This window comes from Ambystoma mexicanum, chromosome 7q (genome assembly GCF_040938575.1).
Source record: "Ambystoma mexicanum isolate Mex_15411 chromosome 7q, UKY_AmexF1_1, whole genome shotgun sequence".
Taxonomy (NCBI): Eukaryota; Metazoa; Chordata; class Amphibia; order Caudata; family Ambystomatidae; genus Ambystoma; species Ambystoma mexicanum.
The window spans coordinates 503,342,197-503,368,609 of record NC_090941.1 but is presented as its reverse complement, the minus strand read 5'-3'; the positions used below and the strand labels follow the sequence as shown (position 1 = coordinate 503,368,609).

At 44.3% G+C, this 26,413-nt stretch overlaps 1 protein-coding gene across 3 annotated transcripts in view; it reads left to right on the top strand.

Moving 5' to 3' along the window:
* The window catches only part of RB1 (RB transcriptional corepressor 1), a 2,466,185-nt gene that overhangs the window by 1,778,660 nt on the left and 661,112 nt on the right, over nt 1-26,413 (top strand). For all 3 annotated transcript variants that reach the window (XM_069639386.1, XM_069639387.1, XM_069639388.1), the window contains exon 19: nt 11,093-11,232. In XM_069639386.1, coding sequence (XP_069495487.1) covers nt 11,093-11,232 — 140 coding nt within the window. The remainder of the gene's footprint in view (nt 1-11,092; nt 11,233-26,413) is intronic.

The window sequence follows — 26,413 nt, the reverse complement described above, 5'->3', positions numbered from 1 at the left end:
ATGCCCACGAGAGATGTTTAGAAGATGAAACAGTTCTGGAGTGGCAGACCAACACAAGGGATGCAAGGAAAACAAGAGAACGAGTGGCCCAAAATGATAAAACCACTGGGTGATGTAACGAGCCAAAAGAGCAGTGCTTGGTGCCAAATTATAATTTAGAAGAGAAATGTGCTAACTTAACAAGCAGCCTTGGGCTCAATGGTGTTAATTACCCTCTCACCTTTTCTCAAATTATACGAAGGTCTAAATGAAAATTACAGAGTCCAGTCGACGCTCATGGCGCTGATGCAATCTAAGTTGATTTTCATTGAATCTCAGATAGAGGCAGTGCGAGAAAAAAGAGCAAAGGAGAAGGAAGCTGAGGGTGTCATTTTTAAAACACTGATTGATCTAATAGAAGACGCAAGGGAAGATAAACAAATACTTCCTGATGAGTTTTAGAGACACTATACGTTTGATGAAACCCCAAGAGGTGGAAGAAAAGAAAAAAATGTTGCAGTAATTGCAATCACAATATCGGTAAAACAAGTGGAGATCAGAGAAGAAAATGCAACAGTGGCTGGTTCAAACCCGAAGTGTGACGGACCAGTAAAAAAACAGCCGTCTCCAGTGTAAGAGTGTAACAGCGGCAAGCCCTACCCTTCTCGGGAATGACAACGAGGGAGTATTAGCCGTTATAGGAATCACAGGAAAATGTTACGAAGGAGCGTCGACTTCTGAGGATGCGAGAAAATAAAAGGAAAGATCAGGACAACTGACGACTATACTTGACTTGTGCCTCAAAAAAGTTGTTAGGTCCTCACAACCTGGAAGCACAAGCCAGTTCTGCATTTTCTTAACAGAAGGGCAAAGAGAGCAAAAAATTGCTGCCAAAAAAAGAGGAAGGTAAAAGTGAAATTATCAAACAATCCCTTAAAAAAGGACAGAAAAGCAAAGATTCCCGAGCATCGAGCCCCAGAACTTTCAATAAGCATATGAGGATCGTAGTTGAAGTTCCCTCCACCTCGGCTATGGCTCTAGCTCGTAGAGGAGGGGCTGGGTTCAAAGTGCAGACTGCACTGGAGACAAAACCTGTAAATATTAAAAACAGACCAACAAGAAGTCAAAGCGAAGTCTCTGACTGGGAAGCGGATCCATTATTACAGCTCTTCACATATGAGGATAGTGGGACCGACTTGGGGTGAAGCCTCAGAAGTGATTATTTGTGACACAGAAGATGAGGAAGAAGATCTGATTGAGTTTGTAAAGACAAAGGACTCTGTTGAATTCAGAACCTTAAATGAAAAAAGGGCACAATTGGAACAAAAAGTAAGAGCATCTGTAAAACAACCCAATATGATGGAAGTTCTGGTGGAACGATCAAAACAAACTAGACAGTCATGCAGAGGAAGAAAAGGGCTATGGGATAAAAGCAGAAGGCGATCATCCCTGCACGTAAAACAGCTGGAAAAGAATTCAAAGCGAGATTGAGAAGAAGAGAAGAGTGGATACCCCAAAGTCCTGCTGGAAAAAGTGTTAGTGTGTTAGGAAAGATTTCCATTTCATGTGTAATTTTCCCTCCTGTTTTGTACCCCCCAACTTTTTGCTGATGTCTGAACACCATAGTCTGACTTTATGAGAGGAGCCCAGCCTTCTGCTGCACTCCTGGGCTTTTCGATCACTTTTTATGGGGAAACTGACATGCCCTTAAGACAGTCAGTACTAGGAGACTTTGTTTCCCTTAGTCCTTTTCAGTGTAACTTTTCTGCAACATGTAACGAGTGTACAATGTACCTTCCAGTACAGTGCACTTGGGTCGTTTAGCCCTTTCCAAAGGCCCTAGATACTCTCGAAGGATTTGTTAGGAGAAGTGTAGATGTGCTTTGGCCAGGGCTGGTGGCAGTTTATCATTTTGTATATGTTTTACCCTTTCTTGCCAGGTAAACCGCGATTACCACGTTTGGCATGGTTAGGTGACTTAGCTCCAAAATGGCCACACCATGCCACGAGGTTCTTTGTCCTGTCCTTTGGCCATCTTGCCCCTTCACTTTCCCCAGGTCGAGCCGACCCAGGTCAGTCCTTATTTGGGCATGCATTTTCCGGTGAAGCGCCAAGCTTTCGCGGGCTTCTGCATGCCTTGCGTGTGTGCCTCCAGGATGTGGGCTGGGATGTCTGTTCCCAATACACATCTTGGGTGCCAGAGAGTCTGGAGTGTTGTGAATGCCTGGGACCACCGTGGTCTGTGATTGGTCCACGTATGTATGCCTGTATGTGAGCAGATCTCCCAGTGGGTCCTCTTCATTTTGGCGCGAATGAGATTCTGGATAAGAGAAGGCCCCAAACACCCATACCAGGTTGATCTCTGGAGTTCTCACTGAACGAAGGATCCAAGTATCGTAAAACTAAGCAGCAGAGTCGAGGAACTGCTGCTGACCCGCTGGAAGGTTTGGCACCCGCTGTCGTCCCGTGGAACCCCTCTGCATCTGGTCGTCCTAGAAGGTCTGCGAATACGCTTCGACCCATTGGAATAGTGGGGCCAACTATTTTCGGCACCTTCATCAAACCCTGCAAGTAAGCTCTCTCCGAAGTGTCCCTGGGCCAACCAGCGGGCTGACCAGCTTACGCAGACTCTTTGCCCTGATACCGCCGCCGTTTCGAGGAGGCCCTCGAAACGTGGTACGTCACTAACTCTGTGTTCACGGCACTCTGAAACTGAATTTCATACAGTTGGCGTTCCCAACTCTGGAGTAAAGTGAGTGCGTCCAAACCGGAGTATACACGGTTACTGTGTCACCCAGCCGTGGTGACGAACTTTGCAATTGCGCTGTATTTGTACCCCTCTTGCCCCTGAAGCCTGCTGCAGCGAAACTGGCCTGATCCATCCACCAGGAGCGGAGAAATCGCCATTGTCCTGTTTGGGAATCATCTCTGTATCTTCGTTGCTGAAAGCCGCAGAGACGCCAAATTGCCATACTTGAACCTGCAACGGAAGTGGACCCGACTGCCGAAGTTTGATCCGGAATGCTCCGGGGGTCAGTGAGTAATCACAACCCTAACCGGTGGCCCCTAGTGCCTCCATCAATTTTTACGAACCGGTGGCACCTGGCAGCCCCTCTCCTTTCCACTGCTAGTGCGAACTAGCAAACTATTCCCAACTCTTGGAATCAACTCTGCCCTCAAGTGGAGGCCCTCCTCGAATAGTGGGAACCTATTCTTCATCACCTCACCCACCTTCCTGAGCTGCTACAGACCCTTGAGGAGACCCTGTTTTGCCCATTTGAACTGCCGCGTGCGCCAGCAGTGCAATTACCTTTGAGCAATAGGCTCCACTCTTCATAGAGATTAGACTGCCTCTTAGTTAGGAGTGTGTTGGATGCAGAAGGGACTAAACACTATTTGCACTGCCTGTTGCCTTCCCCTTTTAGGTTGTAGACTTATTTTGTGCATTAACCCTTTAGACCCCATTGGTCTTGCATACATGTATTTAGGTAGGATGGTGTTGGTTTACTAGTATTACTATGATTTGATTTGTGTGTTGAAACTCAAAGGCCTTGAAATAAATGTATTTGTATTTTCAATATATATACACCTAACTGGGAGTAATTTGTGTCCTCTGTGCGGTCTCCTCATTGAGGTCTTTCAGTCATCCTCACCCCTCGTGAGACCTAGCCTTGACCGCCGCCAAGCTACCTTCATTGGTCTGGCTTGTCCAGAAGGTTACCCTGTTCCAAGAAACTAGGCTGGCCTCCTGAACCTTTGCCCACCAGGTCAGAGTTCAGAAATCCATCTTAACAAAGGCAAATTATGGCCTGATACTAATTTGTGCTACTATAATGGCCCTCTTACACAATGTCCTGCAGTTGAGAGTAATTGAACCAAAAGACATTAAAATCGTGGACTTTATCAATGAAAACGAAAATTATAGGGTCTGCCTGCATATGACCTCTCAGGCAGTTAGAACAATGATGTTAAACACAACGGATGACATGAGAGCCCTAGGATTCGATCTAAGGATCAGTGTGGGTCCCGAAAACTGTTTTAAACGGCTGAGAGAAAAAGACACCAGAGTAAGAGGCAGATCCAAAGTGTGTGTGGCGCAGCAGTCAGAGGTTGAGTCCACAAAACCTCATAGATATTCACCAAAACAGATGTCACGACCACAAGCTCTGAAGATCACCATGAATGGTAGAAAAAGTGAAAAAAACTACTTCACCAACCCTAGATACAGGAAACCTTGAAAACAGAATATCACAAGAAAAATCTTGCGATTGGTTAGCCCAAACTTTGGCATCACCTGAAAGAAAATAGACAGACTACCGTGACACTCAAAGGAAGATGAAGATTGAATCTTGGAACACCAGAGGGTTTATGCATCTTTTCCAACACATAGACCCAGGGCAAATGGCATTAGATGTTTTGTGTTTTCAAGAAACCTGGTTACGAGAGATCGCCTACCTGGTTGGATACACAGGTTTCCTGAACAAAGCACCTAAGGGGAAGGTCTGGAAGACCAACATCGGTCTGCTTACTCTGATTAAGAACAATATCGACGGGAAAGTAGTCAGAGTTATTCACCCTAACTAGCTGATACAAATTGCCTTAATAAAAATGCAGATGTTGAAAAACACAAAGGAAGAGGTCTTAGTTATCTTTAAACTATATTGGAATATTAAAGCCACTGGTGGGAAGAGTTTCCTAAACTCGGTCACAAGATGGATCGGCGATTTCAGGTTAAATATGGATACTCCCAGAATAATCCTATGTGGTGATTTAAACATCAACGGACTGAAGATGAACAATACTGAGATAAAAGAAAAAAAACACCCGGAAAAAATACAAAGGAGCTTGAAATGGCTAGAAGAAATGGAGTGCAGAGATCTGCACATGGTGAATGGACAAGTAAAGGGAGACCCGCATGGGGCCAAAACATGGCATTCTGGAAGGTACAGTGCTACGTTAGATTACTTTTTTTGTTGTTGAAGCAATCTTTCATAGAGTAACCTCATTAAACGTGTTATGTATGGAAGATAGTGTTCATCGCCCTTTGACAGTATATATTACCTGGCCACTACTAACAACACAGGATACTTTACTTTATTCCATTTGTAGTGCACAGCCATACACCTGTAGGTGTGAGGGTGCAGACAAGGCAGACTAGACATAAAACATTCAAGGTCCTGTAAAGGCAGGTGATGGAGATCTCCCCCAAGACCAAAGGTCCAAGGAAAAACATCTAAAAGAATAGCAAAGTCTTGAGCACGTTTTTAAAAGTGCTCAGGGGCAGGGAGCTTCTCAGAGAAAACGGCAAGGCGTTCGCCAGTGTCAGTCCGATACAAAAGAACGCTCCTGCCTGGACTTTCTTTGTTTTACATTTGGGCAGAAATAGAACGTTTTGGTTGCTGGATCTTACATTTCTGTAACTGGGTTTTTCCATTATATGCTTTTGTAAGTAGGAAGGCATGGTCCCCATTCGACACTTACATGTAATGACCAGCAACCTAAAGGTGATTCGAGCCTCCACTGGAAGCCAGTGTAATGCCCGACGTGCTTCCGTTATATGAGAGCGGGATGAGAGTCCTATAACCACTCTCACTGCTCCATTTTGCACCACTTGAAGTCTGTTAACGGTTGCCTTACTGTCCCCTGCCAAAACGCTACAGCAATAATCTATTGCTCGCGCGATTGCCTCTGCATTCTTTTGAGAAATATAAGGTCTCAAATGGGCTAGTAACTTAATGTAGTATGATGCTGACGCAACAGTACAGCCTACATAAGCTTTCATATTCAATGACTGATATAACACAACCCCTAAGATTTTCACTTTCGGGAGTATGGGGATTTCCACATCACCCAACTGAAGTGTTTATATTCTGGGTCTAATTTGGCCAGAATGCCCACAGAACCCATCACCATAAGTTCTGTTTTGCCACGATTGAGTGGCAGATTGTTCTGCATCATCCAACACTCAATTATGGCAAATATTCTGTTTTAATTCCATTTCATCCAGTCCATGATTCCCTGTGAGCGGAATGACACATTGCGTGTCATCCGCATAGTTGGAGAAAATAACCCCTTCCTGTGCAAGATGTGCAAAAAATGGGGCCTTGAAGATATTATAGATACATGGTGATAAACAAGCCACTCCAAAAAGCACCGAGATAGAAGGCGCCATAGCATCATCTGCACAGACCCTACTGACTCTTTTAGAAAGAAATGATAACATCTATTGGATGGCTGCCGGGGCAAAATATGCAACGGACTTCAACCTATCATCCAAAATAGTGTGATCAACGAGGTTGAAGGCCCCTTATTGATCCAAAGAGATAAGTAATGAGGCCATCTGATTATCCAGTCTCTTTAAAAGTTTCAACTTGAGATCCAGTAGCAAGGTTTCCGTCCCAAAGCCTTGTCTAAACTCTGATTGTAATGGATTCAAAATGGGGTAAAGATTCAGATGTTGGGCCATCTGGGAACAAGCTATTCGATCCAGTATCTTAAGCAGAAACAGAGTATTTATCGGCCTATAATTAGTTGGAAAACAGGCTTTTTCAACAAAGGTGTAACCCAGGCTTGTTTCAACTCATCCGGAACCACACCAGAGGCGAAGGATGAATGTACATATTTTCAAATGGAGTGCACTAGTGTAGGCGGACAGGTCTTAATTATGATCGACGAGCATGGTTCGCCTGTACATTTGGTGGTTAAGTTTAGCAATAATCAAGGCTAAATCCTCCTCTGATATTGGGCTAAATTTGAAGATGGGTATATCCTTATCTCTAGTAAATGTTTTACCACCCATAAGATCACCCTTAGTATCTATCGAAGCTTTTTTTATTTCAATGCCTTCTCAAATCCCCTCTAATTTCAAGGCCATGGCATTCTGGATAGCCAGACACCATTTATAATCTTTGATAATTGTCGAGGCCTTAGGTTGGGGAATTAACTCCTGGTCTTTAAGAATTTTAAACAATTCCCTTGAGTCAGAAGAGGCTTGAGAGATTCTTGAATTATGGTGCAACATTTTTGCAGCTACTATGGCTGCTTTGTATTTTTTTAGAAGCATTTTTTAAGTTTTGGAGTGCTAAAGGAGTTCGATTAGCCTTCCAGATATAAATAGTTTAAGCGAGGATGCTTTAAGAGTCTATAGTTCATTAGAGAACCAGGGGTTACTTCTTTTGGTCTCCGCAGATTTCTTCTTCCGTTTAGGAGGTACCAATGTATTTGCGATACGAAGAAAACAAGTAGTTGGGAATTTAAATTACGGCTTGAGAATCGAGGGAACTGAGTAAAGATTGACGCAAGATCGCCACCAGCATTATCTGAGTGTCTGTCAACTTGGCAGGCCAGACCAGAAAATGGATTGGAGTATGAGCCCTGCCTGATGAGGTTAAGAGAAAGTCGGGGAGGTGCAGTAAAAAGTGATATAAAAGCAAAACACCAGTATGATTCAGAAGTAGCCAAGAAAAAATGACAATTAGCAAAGGAAGTGAAGGCAAAAAAGTTGCTCCCACTTATTTTAAGGATGGTAAAGAAGAAAGATCTGAAGCGGAGATATGTGAACTGGATCAAATCCCATAGACTGATTCTGTACCAAAATGATGGTGAAGAAATGTTGCAAGCAGTGAACATCAAAAACTCAAGTCACCTCTGGACCCTTTTAAACGGAAAGTAGTGTGACACTGGAGAGCAGCAACTAAATCCTATTCAAGGAGCCTGGGTGGAACATTTTGAAGAACTCTATCGGCAAAAAAGTCCTAAGGATCAAATCCCGGACGTATCACTCCCAGGAAACGCCCCATGGTCACTCAATATCGACATAGAGGAGACAAGAAACATCATTGCAAAAGCTAGCACATCAAGGGCGCCAGGGCTTGATGGGTTGTGAAATTCTATACTGAAATCGGCCCCTGATCTCTGGACAGATTTTTGCTTAGAATTATTCTGACGATTAATCCAACAAAGGAAAATAGCAACATCATGGAAAAAGGCAATAGTTATACCAATTTACAAAAAAGGGACCGAAGTAGTCCCAAGAACTATCGCCCAATCTCCTTATTAGATGTGCTAGGGAAAATACTTGCAGGAGTTCTTCTCAAAAAATTGGATATTGAAAACCAAAAACTTTGACACAAGGCAAGCCAGATTTGTAAATAACTTTGATTGCGGTCTGAATCTCCTCTTGATCAGTTTCATAAAAAGCAAGATCTTAAAAGCAAATGAGAAACTGTATGTGGCCTGTATTGATATGAAGGCAGCTTTTGACTCTGTGTAAAGAGAAAGGTTGTGGTTAAAACTAAAAAGCAAAAGTTGCCCCAATGCAATTCTAGATCCAATTACAGAGCTGCATACTGGAACCAAACTGCAAATCCAGCTAGACCGTTTGGGAAACTTGTCGAAGGAAATTGAAAATAGAAGGGGTCTGAAGCAGGGTTACCCTTTGGCTGCAATCCTTTCTAACTTTTTCATAAATGATATGAAAGAGATTTTGGAGCCACCAAGGTCATGTTCACGAAAGATAAACGGAACTGCAGTAGGATATCTGCTATATGTGGACGATTTAGTCCTGCTAGACCTTAGACCTATCGGCCTTCAGAGAAAGCTGGATGCTTTACAGACATATGTAGATATAAATGGGCTAAAAATCAACATAAGTAAATCAGATATCTTGGTGATTAAAAATCCAAGAGTCAAGGAAAATAGATCCTTCCAATGGACATCAGGGACAGACCGACTAACCAAAACAAGAGCAACTTGTTGTCTGGGAATTATGATCGGCTCAGACCAAGGCGATATGCCATGGAAGGACAGTCTCCTGAAAGAAAATAAGACAGTTGACAACTCTTGGACAGGCCATAAGAAAAAAAATACGGGAAGTTTTCCCTACAACCTTTGATTACCTTCTACAAACTGAAGGTGGTACCGGCTTTAACATATGCCGGAGAGGCAGGATTGAATTTTGCAAAAGACGTCTGGGGAAAACTGGAAACACATTTTGGAAGTGCATTTTAAGGCTCCCAATAGCAGTTGCGATGGTTGTGACCAGGCACGAGTTGGGCCTTCATTCTTTACAGGTTCGAATTCAATGGAGATCCTTAATGACTTTTTTGAAAGATAATAGGCCCGGAGTGCCCACCTCAATACCTGATCATTAAGATTAAGAACAAAGGTATGCTTTTCTGGCCTTTGAATCAGTGGAGAGGCACATGTCAGGATATTCTATCTAACCTGGGACTATCAGCCAAAACTTTGTGTGACAACCCAAAGAAAGTAAAAGAAGCACTACTGACAGATGATTGGGCAGCCTCAGAAGTAAATTGCGTTGAGTCTAAAGGTCACTCCCTGCCCAAACTGATAAGTATGACATGTATTACCCCAGAATATCTCAAGAAATGTCCCTGTCCGAAGCACCAAGAGCTGATTCTGAGATTCCGTTTATATATATATACTAAGAACCAAGGAAGTGCTGTTCAAGTGTGGGCTTGCCAAGGATGATAAATGCCGATACTGTCAGCAGAAAGAAGAATCTCTCTGACATCTGATACTATTCTGTCCGAAATTAAGAAAAGAAAGGACTGTTCTGTAATCCGAGAAATTGAACAAGGTCCAAGGCCTAAATGCTGAATCTTGGTGGGAAACCCTTTGATTGTCAGAATAGAGAGCATTGGGTCTGTTTTTGGAACAGCTCTTCGGCACCAAAGGAGGCCAAGACCAGACCTTTTAACTATTAAATTGGGGAGGGTCTGTGTGCTTTGAAAATGAGTGGAACACAGTTTATGGGCCTGCTCCTATTATATCTTTCATGTCATCACATCTGGAGTCATGAGAATCACCAACTCAGAGCTACTCTCATGCTCCAGGTGGCTGAACATTTTCTGAAGCCAGACATGTGCTTTATGCCTGGAAGATATTTCTTAGGTGAGGAATCTGGGAGGACAGACTAATCCACCCGAAAGAACATTACTAGAGCTAAGTATTTTGGTCGTTAAGAGAACTATCTGATGCAACATAATATGCTTAATAAGATACTACTTTTTGTCCTCTCTAGAAAAACAGTACTCAAAATGTTTGCCTTGGAATCCTGTATCGACAACGGATTTAGCTGCCACTCCACCTTATTGTTTTACCTACATAGTTCTCTGACGCCCAAACTCAGCCGTGCCAGGAGTAATTGTGGGGACGCCATAGGGAGATGGGAGCAACTAGAACCAGTCGATTGATTGACAATCTCGAATTTCATTACTATATATATTGATACCAAATGGAATGACTCGATCGAGAATAACATCCTAGCCTTTATTCCTCTTCCCACCCTACAGTCTGGTTATGTAGAGCTTTGCAAGATCAGAGGTCAAACCAACCAAGAGAAATCAAAGCATCAAGCAGCCAACTTGCGTTAGAAGTGCTAGCCGTTTTAGTATTTAAGCCACATCCACTCATCCAAACACATGCGCTTTCCCATACACGCTTGCATCAAGTTTGGTTAAATGCCGCCGGACCAGTGCATCCTTTTTTTGTCATCAAATTCTTGTGATTCACTTTCAACTGCTCTCTCAATGTCTGGGTGGCTCTGCTCAAATTAGTTAAAATCCATACTCTGTGGTCCCTACAAGCCAAGCAACTCCTAGCTCATTTGCAAGGTGCCAGCTTAATTGCTTGCGCTCTCATATAGTCATAAAATTGAATTCCTTGTTGGGAGATGGATTTCACGTAGACCCATTACTGAAGCAGATACTTTTGTTAATGTTATGTAAACTTTTGTTATAGCAGTTTTTAAAAAATCTGTTTTCTTTCGCATTAGCAGCATCCAATACCTGTAACTTATTTGTGTCCATTATTTGTCCAAAGCTTGTCAAGTATGTACATCTCTTCCTTGGATTTCTTAAATACAGTCATCAAATTTGTCTGATCCTATAATCGTGTGGCATTTCATTATCGCATATTGGTTTCTTAACCACTAGTGATGATCATAGTATGTTGGCCAAAATGCTTTACGTATAGGTCCGTAGCGTACAAACTTTTTACCACCTTCTAATTCTTTACAGACAAACAAAATAAGTTTGCGAGCCTAGTCGACACGTTTGGTTTTAGTTACTTTTTGTTTGTTTCTCTGTAGCTATCTCTCTCCCCAAAGATCACCCAGAAGAAGGGATTCTTCACCTCGTGTGTCATCAAGTGCAGAGAGTCAGAATGTTCATGCCTCCCAAGCTCTGCAGCCACAGAGGTCTACATCACTTTCCCTCTTTTACAAGAAAGGTTAGTAAATCATGATTTCATGGCATACATTAATTGCAATGGACTTTTCACGGATGATATGATGTAACATAAAGCAAAAAGTGCAATATAATGTACAAAGTAACTATTGAAGAGATATTGGAGAGGTATTAATACAAATGGATATATGTGCCACCTCCCATGTATGATTGTAGTGAGCTGTTAGAAGATCAGAAAAAATGAAGTATTCTTTTTTTAGGGGCCTATTTAAACACTTTAGTTTTGATTCTGCATTGCTAAAATTGGAATGACGGAAGATCTACTTTGTCTAAGGAAAAAGTTATAATTTGGTCTTGTATGAAGGTTGTGAGAATTACTGATCTGTTTCTCATGGGTGGTTACCACAGAACTCACACACAAGTGAATAGGAGTCAACACTTTTATTTACATCTTATTGGGAAGAGTGAGGAAGGCCTACTGGTCGGCATTTCAACAGAAAAGGGTGATTCTACGCAGAAAGTAGCAGAAAGGTGAGATAAAACAAGTTGTGTCCTCTTCTAAAAGGACCAAATGTCCTAGGCCCATTCCTTATTCAAAATGTACTTGAGACCTTCATTGTTTTATTTATATTTTTATATAGCCCCAGAGCCCGCAGGCATCCGGGCGCACAAGAACACGCATGGACTTTATGAAACGGGACGAAAGATAGTTTATAGGGAAGTCAACCAGTTCCGGTGTCGGGGAGGTGGAGGGGGGGAACCAGGGATCAGAATACAAAAGAGGAGTTATTTGAACAAGAAGTTTTTTAGTAGTTTTCGAAACCGAGGATAATGTTCTTCCAGCCTTAACTCAACGGGGAGGGTATTCCATGCGTGCACTGCGAGAATGGGAAAAGAGCATCTGTAGCCTTGCATTTTATTGTATTTGGGAATGATTAGGCGACCCCCTGAACTGGAGCGGAGCAGTCTGGAGGGAGCGTAGAGTTTCAAATGCTCTTTAAGGTAACTGGATGCATCTCCGTACAGACATTTATGGGCTAGAGAGAGGGCCTTACATTTTATTCTGGCTGAAACAGCCAGTGAAGTTTCCTTCTTGCGCCTGAAACATGCTCTGATCTAGGAATCTTGTTAATGATGCAAACATCCTCGTTTTGTAATATCTGAAATCTATCCAGGCAGCTTTTATTTGCTCCAATCAGCAGGTCACTACAATAGTCAATACATGACATTATAATGGCCCTGACTAATGTTTCTCGGTTTGTAGGTAACAGAAGAGGTTTTATGTTTCTTAAAACTCAAGTGTTGACGAGTGTGGCGTTGCTAATCCACACTGTTTCATTCATCAAGGAAGTCTGCTTCTGTGGTTGTTGCCAGACTGGACTTTTCGGGGGAGGAGCCTAATCTTCAAAATCTCCTGCTTCCGCATATGCGGAGCGTGTGTGGAGAGTGTTTGCGCAGTGTGAGCGCAAACGGAGGCGAACCTTGGCTGTCTCAATTATACATCATCTGCCAGTGCGAGGAGGCTGAGAGGCGAGTCCGCGTGGACGGTGGACACTGACATTACCCCCTCTACAGCAAGAAAGGTAAGAAGTGCAGCACATACTACCCGCCCCCTTCCGTCCCCCTCGCCGCCACTCTGACTCTCAAAGCAAACAGCAAACTGACCCAATCTACCTGATTGCCACCGCAGAGAACCACTTAAATCTGATAAGAATTTGTCTGGCCAATACGCCGTACCCCCGGCTCTGGCTTGACCAGAATTTATAATATCTGCATTTCGTGTGGGGACTGCGTGACTCTGTCCTTTGACACACACAACCTGTCTCCCTCATCAGCGCGCTATGCTTCACTCCACAAAAATCTGTCAAACAAGGATTCTACTGCTAGATCCCTCATTTGATTGCAGATCCTGATCATAGAGGAAGATTACCTGCCCGACTGCCCTCACTGTAGTGCTGCCACCCCGGAGCTGCTGACCTCTTGTAAGCTTCTCTCCCCCGCCGTGCTTGCCGACCCCCTGAGCGGCGGGCCAGCTTGCAACATGTAAGTGTTTGCCGCATGCGGCATAGGTGGGGTGGGCTGTGTATGGCGCCTGCTTCGGGACTCTAGAAAAGCCTGCTGACAAGACAAAGAGAAAGGAGCAGTTTCTCCACTTGGATGATAAAGCATGCCAAAAAGACATGAAAGTACACCTATTCTAACTCCCACACTGTGCCCACTTACTCGACAAATAGCTTAAACAATGAGCGCACAAACTGAACCAGACCAGGTCCAGATTGACATGCGAAACACAGAGAACTGCACGGCCATGAAGTGCCAGAACCAGACAAATCAAGAAAACAAGCCATCAATACAACCAGCTGAAGACTCAGTTCGAAACAAAATGAATGTACCCAAGGATTCAAACGAACAGTTACAAGTTTGTGTGCAAGCACTGAGCCCTACAAACCACCACTTGAGCCCAAAACTTAGTGAAACAGACGCAAAGGAGTTTGACGTATGTACTAACAAGTCCGACTCCAAACTCAATAATTCACAAACTAACCAAATGTGTGAACAGGAGGAAACACCTCTCTTTACAACAACGAACATGTCTGCCGAGCCCCCTTATGAAGAATTTCGCCCGACATTCGGAAACATGACTATAAGACCTGCAATGAAGGCAGAGCTGAAGATAGCTGGTCCACTCCACTCCATTACCAACTTACTAATGGGAATGAAGACATACTCATCCACAATGTAACACCACTGACACAAAAAGAAAAGGCAAAGAAAGCCAAAGAACAGTGGAAACACTATTATGAAAGACACACACGATCTGAACGTTACGACTTGGCTGCCAAACCTTCAACCAACAGACGCCTGGAACGCTTCTCCCTAGATCTCACTGAGATCGAGGCATTAATTGAGCTGCAAGAAACGAACAGGAAAAACAAAAAACAGGCCAGCGAGGAGCATGCCACGCCCGAACCGAAACTGTGGATTTCTGGCTCAAAGCTGATGAAACCAGAGAACATGGCTGAACACAAAAAAGACTCTAACAAAGATTCGATCTTTTGTTCCCGAAGAGGTAGTGACCACGTCCACCAAGAAACCATCCCAACCACTATGGTCGATTTACAGAACATGTTGATAGCTGTCACCACCCAAATGATGATCCCTTATATGAAATTACAGTAAGTCAATCTGGAAGCGGCAAGAGAACACGCCACATTGCTAGCCTCAATCTACGCCAAGCAAAAGATCATAAAGTGCTCATGTCCAGAATGCAAGAGCGCCTCAACTATGAGGCAGAAAACAGCTCGACATGGCAAGATCGCCTTGCCGACATAGCCAGACAAGACAGATCAGACAAATCGCAATTAACCGAAGCATTAATTGCTATGACAAAGATTTGTCAGAAAAGAACATTAGCGAGAAATGAATATCATTCGATGGCCACACAAACGCAGCACGAAACTGGAAATCAAACAGGGGCACTAACAGATCTACCTGCTATGCCTATTGGAGCAAGCAAGAAAGCAAATATTGAGAAACCTATACCTGAAGGTCTCCTGAATGATCTCAGGCTGACACCAACAATTACCATATAGGCAAAAACAAACAAACAAAGCAAAATGGCCCAAAGCTAGATACTGCTGATGACAAAGGGGACAAAAATACCAAACTAACTAACAGTATCTTTGAACAAAACCAGCAAATATCTATATCAAAAGCCAAGCCTGAAAGTATCAGGAATCAAATTAAAAAGCACCAAAAGGGATCTCTGGCATTTCTTAGAAATCTCACACAAAATGGAAATGAAACCAAGAAAGACAAATGGACACAATTACTGAAACGAGCACCGGAGGCTAAAAAAGTAAAAAATCTACAGCAGGCACCCATACCATATGACGGCGACACCAGTCCAACAGAGAGTCTTAGTACTACAGTACACCTGCACAGACCAAGGTGAGCAAACCTGGTGAGGCCAAAGGAAATATCGAATCACTAATGAACCTCTCGACCTATTCGGCGGACGGACCTGAAGACAACGTGAGTGAAATCAGCTTGCGATCAGATCAAGGCGATCCCCAGTTAAATGAGTCGTCATTGATTATTCTTGATTGATGTGAAGAGCCTCACGCAGAACCAGTTACCTGCATCGATTTGTCATGTGAAGACATCTCAGACTCAGAGCTAAGCTCTCTTAATCGTACCTCAACCCCAAACAAGCTTGAGGAATCTCACCAGGCAGAAAGTCCCAGGCATACTCGACCAAGACAAGGAAGATTCAGCACCACTGAACAATCTGAGGAAAGATGGAAAACAAGCTGTACCCATCAGTCTTCCACAGTTTATAGACCCGTTCAAAAGAAACAAGAGAAACAGGTTGAAGCTCGAAAGAAAAACTAAACGAGATGAAGACCTTATTCTGAATAGAACAAATACTCTACGCCTCTTGAAGGCAATACCCAAACTGAGATCATTGACAAAATACCTCCCACTAATCAAATTCATTGAAATGAAATGACTGGATATAATCTGGATTGACTGTGCTACGATCGACATTTTGAGATTGATTGAATCATGTACACGGGAGATATATTCTCTTGGATTCAAATTAACAATTGAGGACACTGATGACGACAAACTTCTAAACTCTACAACCCAATCAAAGCAAGAAAGTACTATACTATATTCAGATATCAGCATTTGTGACAGTGACCAAGCCAGCGATATTCGAAAAGTCGACCAACACAAGGATCGAGACACTCATAACAGATACCCCCACCGATCTTACTCCCTGCCTGAAACACACCAATCTCCATTCTGGCGAGACACCATCAATCACACCCCAATGAGAAAATAGCTTGACAAAGACATTAACCACGAGCCGCTAATAGCATCCAAACAGTGAGAATATGTTCATGGAACACCCAAGGGCATTCTCATCTAATTCAAATGAAACGATGTGACCTGGCCAAAGCCCAGATTCTATGCTTACAAGAGACATAGCTTGTTGACCCAACGATATGCAAAGGCTACACGACCCATATAAACCCTGCAATTCACAAAGGAAAAGGCCGCCCAGCAGCAGGCCTGTTAACCTTGATTAAACTGGACTCAACGTTTGAAGTCATAGAGGAAATCAATATTGATGTCTGGGCCCAAATTACGATCTTGAGGCACCGCTTGTCAACTGAGACAGATTGCAATAAGGCGAGTCTTCAAATTCCCAAGTTACATCGAAGTATAATAAACATATACTGGAATCCGAGAAAGTCAGAGGATGAGAAGGTGATAGATTCAGTATTAACAGCCATCGACAAGACCACATTGAAATACGCAAGAGTGGCATTTCTCATATGCAGTGATTACAATTTTCACCTCTACCGCCAAGATGGGAAACTGATAGAAGATCACAGGCTCGATTACCATGCCCGCAGACCGTCAGCTGAGATGACCGACATAAAGCTGGATCGATTAGACGCACTTGTCCCCGGCACTTTTACTCCAACTTGGTCAAAGGGTAGCCACCGTTTAATTATTGACTACATCTTCAGCTCCAATGGCATCACCAAAGGAGTTATGGAATCAGTAAACACCTATACTCAGCACAGCAATCATTACATCATGACGCGTGCCTGGAAGACGACGGGAGTTATCCCCGCTGGAATAAATATCCCAACATTAGCCCTGAATACCGGATTGAATGCACCAGGATATCAACAAACGACCTGCAGAATCTGACGGAAACCTTTAGATATGCTGAGATGGATGACTCTAGCAAAATGAACTACGGTTGGCTCCTCAACCAATTTAAGCTGAAGGCTGCAGCTAAAACCCTCCCAACGCATTCTTTTAACCATGTGTACAATAAAACTATAGCTGACAAAAAGAAAGAAATGAAGCAAGCTAAACACGACTCCCCAGCATCAAAAAGGACGAAGATCCGAGCAGCAAAGCAAAAATATAAAAACTGGTTAAAAACTTCCAAAATGACCCAAGATCAAGAAAATGCTGAAGCCATGCTAGGTGCTCTAAAATCCCGTAACACCCGACATCTATGGGACCTCCTAAAGCCCAATACATCATTGAAAGATAAGATGATGGTGGATGTACAGGAACCGGCCTGGGTAGCATACTTTGAAGAACTATACAAAGAGAGACATACGACCAAGAAAACAGCAACTACATTGAATAAAAAGAGGTAGTCATTGACCTGGTATCCCTCGGATATTACAAACATATTCCAGAAACTCCACGTCTCGCGAGCCCCAGGCCCTGATGGACTCTGGAACACCACAATTAAAAAACAAATCCTGAAATATGGCCCACATTCTGCACAGAGATATTCACATTAATTAATCGAACTAATGCCATATATGAAACTTGGCAACTAGCGACCTTAATTCTGATCTATAAACAGGGCTCAACAAAAGAACCTTTGAACTACCGCCCTCTGGCATTATTGGACCCCTTAGGAAAAATCTTTGCAAATGTATTACTGACTAAACTCAGCATCTGGTCCAAGCAAGCCCAACGAAAGGCTGTTAGGCAAACTGGTTTTGTTCAACATGCAGGGACCAGTGTCAACCTATTGATGATAAAACATGCTCAAACATGAAGCCGACAAGGCCAAAATGCAAATTTCTGATGTTTGTTAATCTGCTTAGAATCACATGCTGTGCATAGGTCCGACATCCAGTGGTCACTGCGGAGTATTGCATTTTGTTTTTCGTAGTCGAAAAGGGGACGTCGACGAGGCGTGTCTGTAACACTTTCCCTATAGTGACGTGCGTTGTACCCATAATCCCTCACGCGTCGAGGTCCCTCAGATTGTTTTTTTCCGCCCAGCTTCTGGTCGCCTTACGCTGAGCTCCTAGAGAGACATTGCAAATACTTACTACGGACCTCGGTCCTTAATTATACTTATTATATTGTTAAAGATCCCTCCCCTCGACGTTAGCTGTGAAGCTGTTTCTCCGCCGAGCAAGTTTTCGATGGAGGGGAAGAGACGGAGGAGATCCTTCGGCGCTGCCGAGCACGTGGCCTGGCCTCGCCGGCCAACATACAGTAGGGAGAGTGGGTTTCGAACTTTTATCTTCTCTTTGAGAATGTCTTTCTTTCTCCCCTATCTTTCCCATGGGGTTGTTATCACCAGTTATTATTGCCTCAGCTATGGAGAGGACACCTTTTAAGTTTTGCCCACGCTGTAGGGGCAAATACACTTGGAAGGACAAACACAAGCTCTGTAATCGTTGCTTGCCCCTCGATCATAAGGAGGACAGCTGCGCGGCCTGTAAGCTCTTGAAACCAAGAACTCTTAAAGAACGCAAAGTTAAGAGGTGGGCGGACTACGCTATGTCAAAGTCAGTTTCCTCACCCGCCGCCGCTGTTACAGAAAGTGACGAGGAGGGTGATAACTCGACGTCCATTACGGAAGTCATTAACCCCCAGAAGGAGCGCTCGCGCTCCTCGACGTCCGTCCCCGGCCCCGACGGGCTCGGCTCACGCCCTGCTCATGGGGATGAACACCCCGGCGACAAGGACGCACACAGACCCCATAGGCCTAAGCACACAACCCACGGCTCTTCTTCGTCAAAGACGAAGGATCCATCAGCGCCGAAGGGGACGCAGGGCACTCCGGCGTCTACCTCAGACCGTAAGGGTCTCAAGCCCCAGCCGCGACCAGCGATTGGGCTTTCATCAAACACGGGCGCTACCCCAAAATCATCCGACGTAACGCTCCATAGAGCGGCCGTCGAGGAACAACGCGTAACGCAGGCAATGTCGACAACAGAGTCCTACTGACAAACTCGTTGTCGAGAGCCTGGCGAGAATTGTTTCCGAAGACACACGTAAGCGGACGACGAAACAAACGTCGAATACCGCACAAAAAGCTATAGAAACGCCGAAAAAGCATAAGAGTAGCCAGGAAGTGCCCCTTTCATCTAAGGGCACTTTGGAACTACCGGAGGGCTTTTCAGATGGCGACGGAAACCTTTCTTCGACGTTGTGGCAGCGTTCTAAGCGTTTTGAAGGTGAAAACACTGATTTCCCCCCTCTAGTCTATTCAGGGGTCCCCCATGAGACCCTTGCAAGACTCCATTCTTGTATGGAGAAAATGGAAAGGTTTTTGGGAAACCAAAACCCACCCACACCCAAAAGACTAGCAGAATGGCCCCAGGATGACCCTAGGGTCAAAATTCCTAGGCTGTTTCCCCCTTCCACAGACGTATATTACCTCACGGAAGAGGAGCAATACCTCCAGGAGGATGATGAGTGTTTGGGTGGAGAGGAAGAACATGAGGAAGAGGGGTTTGAAGAGGACCCTTACACTAGTGCAGGAGCTTTCGAAGAAGATATAGCTACCTCGCAGCCTTGGCAATCCCCATCAGTGCACTCAGACCCTGATGTCTTTCACCCTTCTCCTCCCAAGGATTCACCTATTGGAAACCTCTCCCATAGATGACCAACCTTCACTTAATGCACTATTGCGCAAGGCAGCAGCGCATTTTGAAATAGACACAGGGGAGACTCTTCCTGACATAGACTTTGTAGAGAAAGTTATTAAAGAAAAAGCCCCTGTTAGTCAGTCTATTCCGCTCCTGGCTTCTATAAAGAGAAGAATAACTCCTTCCCTTTCCAATCCTGCCTTAGTCAGAGGGGTCAACCCTCGGATAGAAAAGCTCTTCAGCCCTTCGCCCTCTGACCCGTTGTACATCGGAGGCCATTCTATTCCGGACTCCCTCGTAGTTACTAATACAAGGAAAAGAGCAGGGGTACCACTATCCACTAGTGAGGCACCACCTGACAAAGAGGGCAAAAAGCTCTACGCACTTGGGAAGAGAATCACGACGTCCGCCGCCTTTTCAACTAGGATTGCAAATAACAATTCCCTACTAGCTAGCTACGCAGATGCACAGTGGAGCAAGCTGCGCTGCGAAGCAGAGGACGCACCAGAACCCCTGCGTTCATGCCTGTTAGCTACAATCTCAGAGGGAACTCTTGTAAACCAGGGCATCGTAAAGAACTCCTTAGATGCCGCAGAGACGGCTGGCCGTTCCCTGGTTCAGGGAACACTTCCCAAACGCCATGTCTGGCTGCGCAATTCGGGATTTAAGCCGGAAACCCAGGCTTCCCTGATAAATAAGCCCATAGAAGAAACACATCTGTTTGGGAAAGCAGTTGATGAGGCCCTAGAACATGCGAAGAAAGAGTTTGATACCATCAAAACTCTTGACCAAATTTCTAGCTCGGTAACAGACGCGGCTATGGCAATAGACGCTCCTTTCATGGCCAACGCCAGCAGCAAAACCAACAGCAATTTTACTCTGCTACCAGTTGGCACTCTAACCAGGGTAACAACACCCAGTTCAGTCAAAGAGGCCAACGCCGTGGCAGGGGAAGAGGTCGCGGCTCCAGCCCCAAAGGTTCCACGCCCAATGCCAACAAATGACCCGAAGATTCGGGTCCCCTCCCATGCATCACCGGTCGGGGGCCGGCTAACATCGTTCCTTTCAGCATGGGAGGGAATATCGTCAGACCGCTGGGTATTATCCACCATAGCCCACGGATACTGCATCGAATTCAACGGTTCCCCGAAGTACAGACCCCCACAGAACCGACGCATGACACCGGAACACCTCACCATTCTTCTACAAGAAGTAGAAGAGCTACTGAAAAAAGAAGCTATAGAGGCTGTCCCCCTATCTCAGGTAACAGAAGGTATTTAGTCAGTGTACTTCCTTGTACCCAAAAAGGACTTAACCATGCGCCCTGTATTAGATCTGCGCCCAGCGAACAAGTTTGTCAAACCCCAAAAGTTTCGTATGGTGACCTTGCAGGAAGTAATCCCACTGTTATCACAGGGGGATTACATGACAACACTGGACATGAAAGATGCATACTTTCATATTTTAATGTTGCCAGCGCACAGAAAATACCTCAGGTTCAAGATAGAGAACAAACACTACCAGTTCAGAGTACTACCCTTCGGGATAGCATCTGCACCAAGGGTATTCACGAAGGTACTGGCAGTGGCCCACCTGCGCAGGTTATCCATCCCGGTATACCCTTACCTTGACGACTGGCTCATAACAGGGGATTCTTACGAAACATGCTTCTCCAATACCCAAAAGACCGTAGACCTTTTGTTCCAACTGAGCTTCTCCATCAACGAAAAGAAGTCCAGCTTAGACCCCAGCCAAATCAAACAATTCCTAGGGGCTCTAATTCGAACAAAGGACGGCCTCGTCTTCCCCTCCAACGAGAGGGTCCAAAACATGCTGTTTCAGATCCCCCATTATGTGGCAGGTCGAGAGGTGACGGTACGCAAAGCAATGCGCTTGCTAGGAATGATGGCGTCATGTATTCATTTGGTACCTCACGCGCGCATGCGCCCAATGCAAGAGAGGCTCAACAGCCAGTGGTGTCAGGCCAGCGGACATTGGGACGATCTAGTGGTGGTCACGCAGGCCTTGGTTCTCTCGCTACGGTGGTGGACAAAAGAAAACCTGTTATTAGGGAAAACGTTTGCCACACCCGCAGTGGAAGCCACTCTAACCACAGACGCATCCCTTACAGGATGGGGGGGCTCACCTATCCCATCAGACTGCTCACGGAGCGTGGACTCCGAGCTTAGCATCCAAGCATATAAACCTGCTGGAACTACTAGCAGTGTTCAAAGCACTGAAAGCCTTTCAGGAACACCTACAAGGAAAGACAGTGATGGTCCTCACTCTCCAGGACTGTCCAAGCTGTCCCAGAACATCTGGAAGTGGGCTCTCAAACACAACATGTTCCTACTATCACAACATGTACCAGGGGAACTCAATCTGCTAGCAGACAAACTCAGCAGAGATTTCCCCCTGCCTGCAGAGTACGAATGGCGGTTACAAGAAGACATTGTCTTCGACGTCTTCACACAGTGGTGTTTCCCAGAAATAGACCCTGTTCTGGAAAACTCTCAATGCCAAGATTACGCCTCCAGGTACCCCCAGAACCAGTCCAAGGGGAACGGTCTATCAATTCCATGGTCAGGGAAATTTGTTTACGCTTTTCCCCCGTCTCTCTCAACAAGATAGTGCACAAGATGCACCAGGAACAAGTTACCATGATACTGGTGGCCCCTATGTGGGCCCGACAGCCATGGTTCGCTCACTTGTTGAAGATGTCTCTATCTCCGCCAGTGAAACTGCCCTGCCCGTACAACATGCTGTCACAAGACAGGGGCAGGACACTGCACCCATGCCCTCAGACCATGAACTTAGCAGCCTGGCTCCTGAGGTCATAGAATTTGGACATTTACAACTTCCACAGAGGTGCATGGACATCCTCAGAGAGGCCAGAAAGCCTAACACTGGTCACTGCTATTCTAGCAAATGGAAAAGATTTGTAATCTGGTGTAGAGTGAAGAGTATCAACCCCGTTGACTGCTCTCCCACACAAATTATTCTGTACCTGACCCATTTACTGGACTCGGGTCTAGTATTCAATTCTATTAAAGTACACCTGGCAGCGCTTTCTGCTTACACCACTTCACAACTCAAAGTATCGTGGTGGAAGATCCCAGTAATCAAAGCCTTCATGGAAGGGGTAAAGAGAATACACCCTCCAATAGCAAACCCAGCTCCCGGCTGGGATCTAAATGTGGTACTCACCAGGCTCATGGGGTCACCCTTTGAACCCATGCACAAGGCAACTCTTAAAGATCTCACTCTTCAGACTGCTTTCCTAATAGCTATTACCTCCATTAGGAGAGTAAGTGAACTACAGGCCCTTTTGGTTTTAGACCCCTTTGTAACAGTTCACAAAGATAAAGTGGTTCTACGCACACACCCAAGGTTCGCACCGAAATTCATCTCCAAATTTCATGTCAACCAGTCTATAGAACTACCAACGTTCTTTCAAAATCCTTCAAATCTAGGAGAAAAAAGCCTGCATACACTTGATGTGCGCAGAGCTGTCATGTTTTACATGGAAAGAACTAGTCCACTGAGAGAGACTAATCAGTTCTTTGTCTCGGTGGCAGCAGGAAGAGAAGGAGATGCAGTTTCAAAATCCACTATATCTAGATGGATTGTACAATGCATCACTCTGTTACACTCTTGCTAAGAGAGAACTACCCTTCAAGCCAAGAGCACACTCTACTCGAGGCACTGGGGCATCCATAGCATTCATTGCAAATGTTCCCCTTGAGTCCATCTGCAAAGCGGCAACCTGGAGTTCTGTACACACCTTTACAAAACACTACTGTCTGGATGCCCACTCTAGATCTGATTCCCGGGTGGGACAAGCAGTATTAAGACATCTTTTCTCTACTGTTCCTTCTCACAACCCACCTCCAACTCCGGGTACTGCTCGCTAGTCTATGCACAGCATGTGATTCTAAGCAGATTAACAAACATCAGAAGACAATGCATTACTTACCGTAAAAGCATTTCTGATGGTTGTATCTGCTTAGATTCACATGCGCCCACCCTTCCTCCCCGCTCGGATGGAAGGAACATAGACATCCTTTTCTATATCTCTCTTTTCTGTACTCACTCACGTCTAGAAGGCTCCCTCAGGGCAGAAACATACAAACAGAGGGACCTCGATGCGTGAGGGATTATGGGTACAATGCACGTCACTATAGGGATAGTGTTACAGACACGCCTTGTCGACTTCCCCTTTTCGACTACGAAAAACAAAATGCAATACTCCGCAGTGACCACTGGATGTCGGACCTATGCACAGCACGTGAATCTAAGCAGATACAACCATCAGAAATGCTTTTACGGTAAGTAATGCATTGTCATACGTAGCATATGTGGACTTCTCGCTTTCGATAAAATAAACTGTGAATTACTGTGGGAAAAACTTGAGCAGTGTGGCTGCCCCAGCGATATCTAGGAGTGCATAAAGCAACTCTACTTAAACACACAAAAATACAAGTTAGAATGACTTCTGATGGGCTTGTCACCAAATTGATAGAAACTTGGCATGGATTAAAACAAGGATGCTCACTGGCAGCAGCCCTTTTCATTCTATTTAAATCTGATTTTGAAGCAAACATATATACTCCTCAGATGAAACCCCTCCGCCCCCAAACTTAATGCGACCACAATTCCCTGCCTCATGTACACCGACGACATTATCATCTTGGCGAAAAACTCCCCATGGCTTGCAGATTGCGCTAAACCACATGTAAGAAGACATGGACAGGAACGAATTGGCAATCAATGTCACAAATTCAAAAATAATGACATTAACTTGGCATTCTCAAAGAAAGCGGAAAGAACACACTTTCTATCTCCAGAAACAAAAACTTGAACAAGTTCGAACATACAAGTATCTGGGCATATGGATCAATCAATCGGTAACAGAACAAACCTGGTCACTACACCTCAAATCCAAGGCCAAGTCACTAGCAAGACAAGATTTGATCATGCACAAAATGTATGGCACATTTTCAATTAAACCTGCTGTAGCATTCTACAGGCAAAAAGTAACTGCCATACTTTCATACAGTGGTGAAACTATGATAAACGTGGATCAAGCAATCTGGGAACAAATAGTACCCCTTTTTTGGAGAAAAGTTCTAGCCCTCCCTCAATCCACTCCGATGTCTCGGATAAGATATGAGCTGGGTCTGCAATCTCTGCACTGGATAGTCATGTGGAAAACACTCCACCTTTTCCGAAAACTGAATAACGAAGACAAAATACTGGCATTAGATATTCTGAGAACCACAGACCAAAAGGTGAACGATACAGCCTTGTCAAAATGGAAAGAAGCAGCCATGATGATATGCAAGGAAAAGGATATCTCTATGGACATGCTAATTAACAGACCCCAGCAACCAAAAAAATATCTTGCCAGGCGCGATTGGATAGAGACTCAAGAGCGTAAAAACAAATACAAGATAAATCTTAAGTGTGATGGCGAAGTAAGCGCCTTGAACCAACTAGCGCATTATCTCAGCTTGTGTCCGGACCGACAAATCCGAGATGCATTCTTAAGATTCAGATTGAACCTACTCCCCACAAGAGAGATTATCGGGAAAAGAAGCCAAAATAAGGAATTCAACCGAGCATGCAGATTCTGTAAAAAAAAGGAGTCCATTGAAACTATCTACTATATCATCATGGAATGTCAAGCCCTTAATAACAAACGTCTTGTCTTTAGTCAAAAATATAACAGTGCTCCGTATGAACTTAATGCGTCACAAAGGTGGTTGGAAATACTAACAGGCAACAATAGAAAAATGGTAACCACCATCGTACATTTTTGGACTGCCATCTCGGCCGAATAATTCATCCAGACACCATGAAGACGACGAACGTACCCACTTCTTCTTATATGTACTTTTTATAGAAATTGATTTAGATGTACCAACAAATGTAAGGTTTGAGATATAAACCAAAAACATTTTAAATAAAAAAAAAAATACTCTTAAATGGTAATGAGGGTTGGCAATGACCCCATTCACATGTGTGTCTGAGTTCATAGAAGCCTCCAGGAAGATACCCAAAGTCTTGACTTTGTTCACGACTCCTATGAGGTTCCCTTCGATGTTCATTTGTTCATAGTGGGAGCTTAGTTTAGCGCTAGCTTGTGGGGAGCCAAAAGTCATCAGTTTCGTTTTATTACTGTTTGGGCACATCAAACTGTTTGACATCCAGTTTTTATGCAGTCATAGATATGCTTGAGTCTAGCTGTGTCAGGAGCGGAGTGTCATCTGCATAGTTAGTAAAGTGAATATCCATAGATGTTAAAATGTCATACAAGGGTCTAATATATAGATTTAATAAGGTAGGCGACAGGCAAGCTCCCTGTGGAACTCGGCAGTATATTAATTCCATATGCTATCTGAATGTTGAGGGTAATGATGGTGACATGAGGGGATATGGACATTGTTTCAACAAAAAAACATACATGCCGCTTGCAATACTATACATATTGGAGAAACATTCGTTTTGCACAAATAGTCTGTAAATACGGAGGCACACTTAACTATACGCGCAGTTATATCGCTCAAATCCAGCACAGCTACAGATTGATACTAATATACTAATCTGAATAGCATCTATCCCGAAGCAAACCTAAAACTACCATTGTTGAATACAATTAGCATATGGAGATAGTTATTTACCTCCTCTCAGCGAATCAGAATGTTTAGAGTGCAGTCAATAACTGCCGGTATTGATTGCGTTATCAATATACTGGCTTCAAAAGCAGACAGAGAAACAACA